This window comes from Pimephales promelas, chromosome 8 (assembly GCF_988280905.1).
Source record: "Pimephales promelas chromosome 8, fPimPro1.hap1.1, whole genome shotgun sequence".
NCBI classification, from domain to species: Eukaryota; Metazoa; Chordata; class Actinopteri; order Cypriniformes; family Leuciscidae; genus Pimephales; species Pimephales promelas.
In genome coordinates, this window is record NC_142776.1 from 18,750,555 (window position 1) to 18,761,604 (window position 11,050).

At 34.4% G+C, this 11,050-nt stretch overlaps 1 protein-coding gene across 4 annotated transcripts; it reads left to right on the forward strand.

The window, feature by feature from the left end:
* Window positions 1-5,678: 5,678 nt before the first annotated feature.
* On the forward strand, window positions 5,679-9,839 carry LOC148977713 (uncharacterized). Of its 4 annotated transcripts, none has more exons than XM_089134116.1 (7): window positions 5,683-6,369; window positions 6,513-6,616; window positions 7,332-7,564; window positions 7,737-7,798; window positions 7,912-8,003; window positions 8,089-8,207; window positions 8,306-9,839. In XM_089134116.1, the coding sequence occupies exons 3-7, from the start codon at window positions 7,340-7,342 to the stop codon at window positions 8,423-8,425; spliced, it is 618 nt and encodes a 205-aa protein (XP_088990242.1). In that variant the 5' UTR covers window positions 5,683-6,369; window positions 6,513-6,616; window positions 7,332-7,339; the 3' UTR covers window positions 8,426-9,839. The 4 variants fall into 4 exon arrangements, with proteins under 4 accessions (XP_088990244.1, XP_088990242.1, XP_088990243.1 ...); XM_089134117.1 differs by having other exon boundaries at window positions 5,683-5,901; XM_089134118.1 differs by having other exon boundaries at window positions 5,679-6,616; window positions 8,092-8,207.
* Window positions 9,840-11,050: the final 1,211 nt, after the last annotated feature.

Sequence of the window (11,050 nt, forward strand, 5' to 3'; positions counted from 1 at the left end):
TTTTATATGGATGTATGCTATTTGTTAAACCCATTTAAGTTGTGTGCTGATAATCTTGGCCAAGACGCTCTTGGAAAAGAGATTTTTAATCTCAGTTTGCTTTCTTTCCTGGCAAAATAAAGGTTATATTAATAAGAATGATAATAAAAGTATTTTTCTGGTTAAGCTGGTATACAAAGACAGTCTTCCTGGTTTAGCTAGTGAAGCAGAAGGTGTTTGTTAGTTAATTGGTCAAGTAGTCAAGCAGTCCTAATGCAAACCTTTTTTTCAGATGTCTGTGGTTATGCAGTTTGATGATAAGGGTTGAAGTCAGCATCACAAAACACAACTGATGATCAATGATGCGTGTCTTTTTAGCAAAGTCACAGAACAATACTGTGGTGAACAAAAGGCTAAGCAGGAATAGTTACTTAAATTAAAATATATCCTTATTTACTCACCCATATGTGATTTTTGAAGAAAGTTTCTGACAAACAAAAACTGACAAAACCATTGGACCCCTTTATTCATTGTATCGACAAGGTAAAGAAAAGTAAGTCATGTTTGGAACAGCAGGGAGGAGTAAATAAGCACTAATTGGCACCCTAGGATAACTAAACAAAGGTCTTTTTAGCAAGCTGGGCTCCAAGATGTTTCCATTGGTGTATGTGTGTGTGTGTGTGTGTGTGCTTATTTTTTATTATTAGAGATAAGATGCTGTAATGTACATCTCATCAAGTCCTCTGAAATGTGTTGGTGAACATTGCCTACACTATTCATTTTATAATATCGACCTCTGCTGGACACAAGTGGTATACCAGGTTGTTTACACATTAGAAGAATGTAGATTACAAACAAAAGCCAGAGTGTGAGCTAAGAGAACGGAATGTCCTCTTTTTACTGAACAGGAACTCCTCCTTATAACCTAAATGTTTATGCTGGCATTCAAAAACATAGAAACTTGAGAAAAAAAGCAGATTCATGCGATTCTAAACAATGCATAAATGAGAAAAAAGAAGTCAAATAGCAGAAATGCTAAAAAAAAAAAAAAAAAAGACAAATATACACATAGGCATATGCCTTAATTTATCATATCTTTTTATTGTTTTCATGTCATTTTAAATTTCACACATAATATTATATGGTTTGCTGTTTTAATTATTGTTTTTTAATACTTATCAATCATTTGACTGTATAATTAATGTAACTATATTTTCAATTAGTATTCTATATGCATACATGTATTTACTATATACATCATGTTTTACATAACAATTTATGTAATTGGAATGTGCAAAGCTGGTATGTTGCCATTTCTCCAGTTTAAATAAGAATGACATTTTAAAGTGGCTTGGAGATTTAAATTCAATTAGCTGAAATTGCTCTTAGACTAATTGTTTATTTTCTGGAAAATCTGAAAGCAATGACATGCTTTTGGTTGGCCTGGTTCTATAATTGATAACGCTTATTTCGACTATGCATGTCCTCTCACCTCAGCATGGGCGACAGCAATTTGCAGCTGTTGTTGAAGCTTCTGGTGCTTTTAATGGACTGCTGAAAAGGCAAGTAAGCAAGTAGTTCAAGTATTATATTAACACGATGACATGCATGTGCAACAAGTGCATTTTAAAGGGTTTTGTGTCATCTTAGGAGCTAGGGTGGCTGTCAGCCACTATTAATGTGCTAGCTAATTTTACATGCACTGCTGCAACATATTTTTTTCAAGGATATATGTTGGCTTGTGTGACATTTAATAATGAACCAGAAATTAACCCAGGGCCATCTAACCCCTATATGTTATTCATCATACTCTGCTATACAACATTTCATTAGTTTGTCATCAAAACACTTATGGCAACACATTTGTGATAAGACTGTTGAGAGTAACTCGTGGCGGTACCATTAACTCTTAAACTTAACTAATTAGTAGAGGAAGAAGAACATTATCGTGAGGTTCGTCAAAACAAACACATCACTGACTAGAATTATAATATAACAACATGTTTGCTGTTCAGGGACAGACCATCATGTCTGCTTATCCTACATCATGTGAATCATTGTTTCAAACATGCAAGTCTAAACTGTTTTAGAGGAGAGAAAAAATAATGACTACATATTATTTACGTATACTTACACAAATTAGTAATTAAAAAAACTAACATGTACTGTACTTACTAAGTAAGTCAAGGTCAGGGTTGGCAAGGTTTGATTTAGTCAGTTCCAAAAAATATATAATATATTTCATTTTATTAAATAAATTAGTACTTTTATTCAGGACGAATCATTAAATTGATCGAAAGTGACAATAAAGACAATTATAATGTTACACAAGATTTCTATTTCAAATAACTTCTGTTCTTTTGAACCAATTTCCATTCATTGAAGAATCCTTAAAGGGGTGATGAACTGAGAAATCAAAATTTCCTTGAGCATTTGACATCTTATGGAGGTCATCATAATATCCTGTAAGTTTCAGAACTGAAAATGTCCTTGTTAGTCCAATAAAAGCTTTTATTGACACCAGCCCCAGCAAACGACTCGTTTTTCAAAGTGGTGAACTATGACGTCAAAGAGGATAAAACACCACCCCTGCGCGCATTACAGATTCGTGCATTACACGCATAGCTAAATAACATAGATTCCTACCTTGTCAAACCGGTTCTAAGTTCAAACCGGATCGAGCCACCAAGCGAGCAATTCAAAATATTGTGCAGTGCCTGGTTGCGGAAGAAGACAGTTGCTGCATATGCTCTGGATTCCAATAGGACTGCATGGATAAACTTTATTTTTAATGACGTTCCACTCCAGCTGATGAGGTAAAACATCGTCCGTCTGTTCGCTTCATTTCACTGAGGATTGTTTTGTAAACAAGACTGGATTTTCAGACCGATTAAGAGTAAAGAACGATGGTGTGCCGCCTATATTGGATCTGACAGGAATCTGGAACTCTGCGCGAATCATTCCGGTTGCCATTTTACAACATTGGGTACAAAACAGCCTATTACACTGCATGAAAAGACTCAAATCCGGCAATATCCGGGCATGGTAAACTCCTGTGCAATTTGATGTTTGCTGGATGTATGTGGGAAAAAGCGGATTAGAGTAACACGGAACAGTATATTTCCAGACAAACCCGGAAACCTCACCTAAGCGGGCAAATACAGGAATACGTGAAATTTCACGGACATATACAGCTGAAACACTGCTGGGTGTGAGAGGTGTGAAGAAGACCTTTCATATGTTAATGACTGACACTAAGGGTGCTGGCTGTTCTCAGAGGGAGGAGTGGCAGGGGACTTCAGGATTGAAAATGATCTGGTCTACAGCAAACAAGTTTTTTGTACAGAAAAATAAATAAATTCTTAAGGCCCTGAAACAGAAAACCGACGTCAAAGAACTAGCAATGACTAAAGCCAACTCTAGGGTTGGCTTATGTCGCCTGTGTCAGGGCCTTAAAACCACTGTATGAAAAAAAGTATCCTAATCAAATATTCTTTTATAAAAACAGGACAAAATAAACACCATGAATATACGTTCACAAAAACATCTGAATATTTAATGAAATAAAAAATACAGGGAAACATTTCAGAATATCTAAATTTTTATTGTGAAGTTTTACAAATTGCAGACAACAACATTTGTCGCCATTGGCTTTGCTTAGTTGGGGACATTTTTATTTAATATTCAACAATGTTATTGAACTGCCTGCATTGACACCATTATATGAGATCTGGGGCCTGTTTCAGAAAGGAGGTTAAGTGAAAACACTGAGTATGTTAACCCTGAAATGAGGGAAACTCTGGGTTTTCCGTTTCAGAAAGGGGGGTATATCAAACCCGAGAAAGCAGAGTAAGTCAAGCCCGTTTCTGAAAGAGAGGTAACTTATACTCAGAGTCAGTTACCATGGTAACTTACTCTGTGAACCTAACCTGGTTGGGAGCAGGTTTTCTTCGGTAAACCCAGAGTTTCTTGTGGTCTCCTCCCCTTTTTTAAAGAGGAAGTGCTGTTTAAACACCAACAATAATAGTAAAATGTATTTACACATTCTTTAAGGAATATATATATATTGTTTGTCCATGGTTTAATTGACTAAATCTGTTTTGCAGCACTTTGCCAAAAAATAAAAGGATTAAAACATTTGCTAAACTTTTATTTGATTACCACTGTTTTGGATAATATATTTCTATTAAATCATTGAAAAAATTGTAATAAAATTTAATAAGTTATTCATGATAAAAAATAAGATGTCAATCATAATCATAATCAATTATTGAAGTTAGTTGATATTATGTTTTATTGAACAAATGTTTAATTTATTTAACTGTCATTTTAACTGATGAAAATAATAACCGTAATTTAATAATGCAGTTTATATATTTAACAATTGTTTAATACCATAAACCGTGATATTTTCTGAGACGGTTCTCATACTCTGAAACTCTCATACGTTACAACCCCACAGGGGGGAATCCCCCACCCCACCCCCGCTGTTAAACAAGTTACTCAGCAACTTTTACTCATGTTTTAAATTAACTACTTTTTACTTGAGTAGATTTTTTAGACTGGTATTTTTACTTTTACTTAAGTAAAAATGTATCAAAGTAATAGTAGACTACTTTAGGTTGAATAACATTCTTCCAGTTTCACCTCTGATATTATAACAGTTACTCTAAAATAGTTATGAATTATTAACAACAAATGACATCTTCAACGGTGTAGTTAGATTAATGTAATAATTACTATCTCTAGAAAGTATTGGTCTACATATTTCTAAATCCTATATCAACCTCAACCACTTGATTAATACAAGGAGGAGAGACAAGAAACTGCACTTTTAATGCTTTCAAATTAACAATACAATTGCATGAATTATTCTTGAATTGATCAAAGTGTGTAGAGGGAGAAGGTTATATAAAAATATACCTTTTTAAAATGTATGCTAAATCCACTATTGTTTTATACTGAATTGGTCTATAGTTTATGCAGTAGCCTATTTAATGTAATTGCATCATATTTTATTTTAAATTAAAGAAGAATTAAGAGTAATCCCTTTAATTAAATTACAATATTTAGATTACTTAGTAATTAATTATACCCAACACCTCTTTTTGTCTGGCGCTGTTGCCATGGTGACTCGTAATATCTGCGCTCCATTGATAATGGCTTTTTATAGCTGTGGTGCACGTGCTTAACTCAGAGTCAGTCAACTCAGAGTTGATTGAACTAACTCATTTCAGCTGTTCTGTAACCGAAAACTCTGAGTTTCCCATCTCAGGGTAAGTCAACTCTGAGTTCAAGCTTTAACTCAGAGTTGGTTGAACCTCCTTATTGAAACGGGCCCCTGAACTCAGATGGACAATGACATCACGGTTTTGGCAGAGTTAATCCATGCTTCTTTTGGGCATGCATGATGTGAAACGAGTGGTCGCAAAACCACCGGGCTTTCCGGTGTTATTGTCAGCAGCTGCTTATCCTTCCATGTTGAAAGGTAAGTCCAGCTGCATCATATTTATTCACAAAATTAAATAGATTAAATTGCAACGCGTCATACCGAGGTTTGTGGTTTGAGTAAATAAGTCCTTCCGCAAACAAACAAGCTGCAAGAAAAGGGGGCGTTTTGAGGTTTGAAATTCACCGCTCACAACCAAAACACAACAAATGTGGTGACGTAATGGAGGTGCAACCAATAACGTTAGTGTATTGCTTCAAGCGCGAGAAAAATACTTTAAAATTACAGCATTCTTTCCCGAAGCAAAGAGAACAGTTTGTTTGGAAACAGTTTTCTTCTATTCACCTTATTTTGCACGACAACAAGGGTGACGCCATTGCGTTCGTTTTGTCATCTTACTCCCGTCTGAGAAAGACTTCAACTTCCGGCTCATGAGAGGGATGAGATTCTGCGCTAGCTAGTTGAAACGAACGGTAAAATATGTCAAGTATTAAATGTTCAGTTAGGTGCTGCCATAACAGTTGAATTAAGAGGAGAGAACAATTGGACCAACGGTGTAACGAACATAATGTGAGGCGGTCAGATTGTTGTTGTGGTGCACTTTACGATTTAGCTACACCCACCACCTAAAGACGAGGAGCACCGGAGGCAATGGCGGAAGGCACTACATTTGGAAGCATAGGCTTGAAAGTGCCCAACTGAGGCTAAACACGGAAACGATTCTGATGAGAAAACGCAAAAGTGGCGTTGCGTCATCTTTTTTTTTATTCTGCGTTTTGTGTGAGAAATCCGCGTGCAAACGGAGACGCAAAAGTGTGTGAAATTCAATGTAGTATGCACTTCAGGCGGCTAGGAGTGCATGCTACAACAACACCAAGTCCACGCGCCTGCGTACAACTTTCACCGTCAAGCAAACTTTTGCGTTTTTACCGTTTACACGGGTAAGATTTAAGATTTCCACTCTGGAGGGTGGTTTCACTTTTTTGCGTTTTTGAGCCTCAAAAACGCCATCGCCGTGTAAACGAAAGGCACATCCGATAAAATATTTTTACGTTTTCACCCGCGAGCGTTCTCATGTTAACAGGGCCTATAAGGACGGGAATCCGATTGAGGAACCCCCCAGAAATGGCTCGGCTACGATGTTCCGATAAAGAAGTCACGCCGGGTGTTGAATATTGTCAGATTCAGGTAAGCTAACTTGCCTAACTGCTTGTTTGCCTAACTTTAGATTCGTGAAGTCCGTTCTATGAATGCATTTAAGATCAGTAACAAGCCGTAAACAAAATACAATGAATCTTGCATGATTACCATTGCCCACATATACATGTTATTTATTTAACTTTGTGATATTGACCTAAGAGTCTGAAAGAATGAATGAATGAATATTCACGGTAGTACAAGATAGTATGGTAACTTACATTAGTCTTACAATAGCTCACATTACTGCTATTGCACATTACGAGATGTAAACAACACTGGTCCAGATGCACTTCCTGTTTCAGTTTGTAAAAGGCTTCTTAATTTCAAATGTAAAGAAAATATCTTGAATATGTTTGTTTAACTTTTTGATTCAGTTGTTCTGTTGGTTGTACTTTAACCCAACGTTTATACAGTGTTAAAACTGAAACAGGAAGTGCTTCTGGACCAGTGTTGTTTACATCTTGTGAAATGGTCTATAAAGAGATTGCTGATGCTAGCAGGCCAGCTAGCTACATCTCTCATTCAGATATTGATATTGACTTATGGCGAGTTAGGAGATTGTGTATTGTTTCGTTTTTAATTAATGTATCTTTCTCACACACTGTTCTGTGTAACTATGGGTGCCATCATCAATGAATTCTCCATGATCTATTTTAAGTAGCTACTAATGTAAAAAATGTGTATGGTTATAATATTTCCATAGATGCATCAATGAGAGTCAGTAATGCAGTGGATAACTATGAGGATGATCACATCCACATGCCCCACAGCTGTGATGCAGAATCACAATGGGAGGATCAATCTGTCTTTGGCCACAACCTGATCTTCTCAGAGAGACTCTCCAGCGTCTTGATGCAGCAGCACAGACTAACGTTACATGAAGAATCTTACAACGCTTCGAAAAGAATAAAAAAGGCAAATGACATGAACATTGCGGTAAGTCCAATTATTGTTCTATAACGTGGCTGTAAGCCATAGTTCGGTTACAATTATTGTTTTGTCTCTTGCGGTTACTGTGATGGTCAGCTTATTCCAACTGAAAATTCAGTTTTGTGGTTCTTGAAGATTGTGAATCAATTTAATCGCTTTTTAATTTCAAACTTTACAGGAATCTGTAAGGCGCCTCCATAATTCAGAGAACAACCCACACAAATACGTTCCACAAACCAGGTAAGACTGTTTCTTATATACTATAGCCTAAATGTTAGTTTAATCTACTACTCTATGGATTTGGAATGCCAAAAGTGAATTTCAGTAATGATACCTGCAACTTTCCCCCCCAGAATAAATTCATCACATAACCTGGCTGTGACCACTTACCTCTTCGAAGAATTAAGGTCAACTTTTACAGACGTTGACCCTGAATGTGTAAAAGGTAATCTTAAAGATGTTGTAATCATTTTATTGTCCTCTGTTTTACTTATTTTTATTGCCATTACATTTATTTATGATATATTTAGCAGGTTGGAAGATGTATTTTGAGATTTTGCGGAGGAAGTATTCTTTGGCTCAGCCTGAAAAGGCCCAGAAAAGAAAAACTATGACGAGCATTGCAAAGAACCTTCAAAGAAAGCGACTGGTAAGTTAAGAAACTGGTTAATCACTTTTTTTTCTCTTCAGAATGTAACTATCCTCCTCTCTGTGTTTTAGTGGTTAAGTTACTGTCATGTTTTTCAGTTGCTGGAGACCAGGTCCGGGGTTGTACAAACCAACACAGAAAAGGAACTTTGCAAGACCGCAACAATAGAACTGATGTCTGATGAAGATGATACTATTGTTGATGGAAGGCCAGTGTGAATGGTGAGGTCTCCACCAATCTGCTCTCTGCTAGGTACTATAAAACAGACTAGAGGCTGACCCACACTATGCGTCACACCACCAGCGTATCATGGCAGTTTGAAAAATGTTAACTCGTATAAAAAAAAAATATATATATATATATATATATATATATATATATATATATATATATATATATATATATATATAACCGTTCAAAAGTTTGGGGGTCGGTAAGATTTTTTTTTTTTTTGGTTTGGGGGGGATAGCTCAAATTAACTCAATACTTTTATTCAGCAAGGATGCTTTAAATGAATTAAATGTGACAGTAAAGACATTTATAATGTTACAAAACATCATATTTCAAATAAATGAAATATAACTTTCTATTGATCAAATAATCCTAAAAAGTCTACAACTGTTTTCAACTTTGGTAATAATAATGAATATTTATTGAGCATCAAATCATCACATTAGAATGATTTCTGAAGGATCATGTGACACTGAAGACTGGAGTAATGATGCTAAAAATTCATCTTTGATCACAAGAATAATGTATTCCAATTGAAACGTGTATTTTAAATTGTCATATTTAACAATATTACTCTTACTTTTTTTGTATTTTTTATATATAAAAAAAAAAGCAGCCTTGGCGAGCATATGAGACTTCTTACCGATCCCAAACTTATAAACGGCAGTGTACACCTTGAATATTTTATATACACTTTAATTTCTTATTTATTTTTCTCGTATTATTTCATATATTTGTTCCTTTTTTTGTTGTCCATGTTGCTTATCTCCATTTTGTTTACTTGTTTGCATTTTAATGTATGTTTATAATGCACTCTCTGTAATGTTCTATTTATTTATATTGTTTACTTGGAATATCTACGTATATTTTATATATATATATATATATATATATGAAGAGTTCAGATGCAAAAGCCTCTAAATGCCATTTGAAATTTTCTCCTTTAATGATGATTTTTATCAAACTTGTATATTTAAGTTTAGTAATTTCACTTAAATAACAATTAATAGGCAATTATCATTGCCATTTAAGAGAAATTACTGAACTTAAATATACAAGTTTGATAAAAATCATCATTAAAGGAGAAAATTTCAAATGGAACTCTTCATATATTTTATATATATATATATGTAACTTTTTATATACACTGTGTACTTTATTCCTTTACATCTGTCCTTTAAAATGATTGGGTAAAAAAAAATTAACAAAAATAAAAAGTTAACAATTTATTTAATGTATGTTTATAATTTTCTTTGGAATGTCCATGATTTTTTTTTCTTCCTTTGAGATGTTATTACTTCATACTTTTTTTTCTAGTTTTTGTTCCCAATTCCTCTGTAATGCTTGTTTATAATGCTATTTGGAATGTGTTATATACCTTAATAAAAATTTCCGACTTTCCCATTGTTCTTTGTGTGTTTAAATATAAATATAAATATATATATATATATATATGTATATATCAAATTTATTTTAATGAATATATTAAAATTGGGGGAGGGAGGTTTGGTATATATTTGAGCAATATCTGCATAGCTGGTATATAACCAATCAAATCAGTATGCTACAAGGCCTAGGGTGGGCTATGTTTAAAAGTAACCAATAAAGTCCGTTTACTGGGTTTTCAATGTGTCCTGCCCTCCAATAGTGGTCTGGGTGTTGGGAGTGGCTTTAAAAGAACAACCAATCCAGTTTGGTTGGAAGGCAAAAAGGTGTGAATGTTTCCTGCAAAAAGGTGTGATTTTTTCCTGCTAAAAACTTTAATGGGATTACTTGCCATGGCAACAAATGGCTCTAGCACGGAAGTATACGTCCACAACATACATCCGATTTGGTATCATTCCGGATGTATGCGGATATATACAAACCCATGGAATTTGACATATCCGGCCACTATACTCCTGGATTCTTCCGAATTTCAGCAGTGTATACAGGAGTATACTGGTCCGGATACACCTATTTTCATGCAGTGTTACTTATTCATTTTGATGTTTTTGAATGCAAAAACCAAGCAAAACGTCATAAGTTGACCTCAGACAACAATATAATAAAATTGAAAAAGCCACTTCATGACTCCTTTAAATAAGGGTATCATGGTTTACACAAAAACCATTAGTGGAATAAGCGCACTTTTTTAACATTGATAACAAGAAATGAAGAGTTCAGATGCAAAAGCCTCTAAATGCCATTTGAAATTTTCTTCTTTAATGATGATTTTTATCAAACTTGTATATTTAAGTTCAGTAATTTCACTTAAATGGCAATGAGGATTACCTATTAATTGTTATTTAAGTGAAATTACTGAACTTAAATATACAAGTTTGATAAAAATCATCATTAAAGATGAAAATTTCAAATGGCATTTAGAGGCTTTTGCATCTGAACTCTTCAAATGTTTCTTAAACACCAAATTAAATTGAATTTTAAAATATATTATAACAGAAAATTGTTAATTTGTAATGATATTTCACAATATTTTTCCCTGTTTATTTGATCGCATAAATGCAGCCTTAGTGAGCATAAAAAAACTTTCAAGAGCAACAAATCTTACCGACCCTAAACTCGCAATTCTGAGAGAAAATAGTCCTTGTAAGTTTATATGTTACAATTCT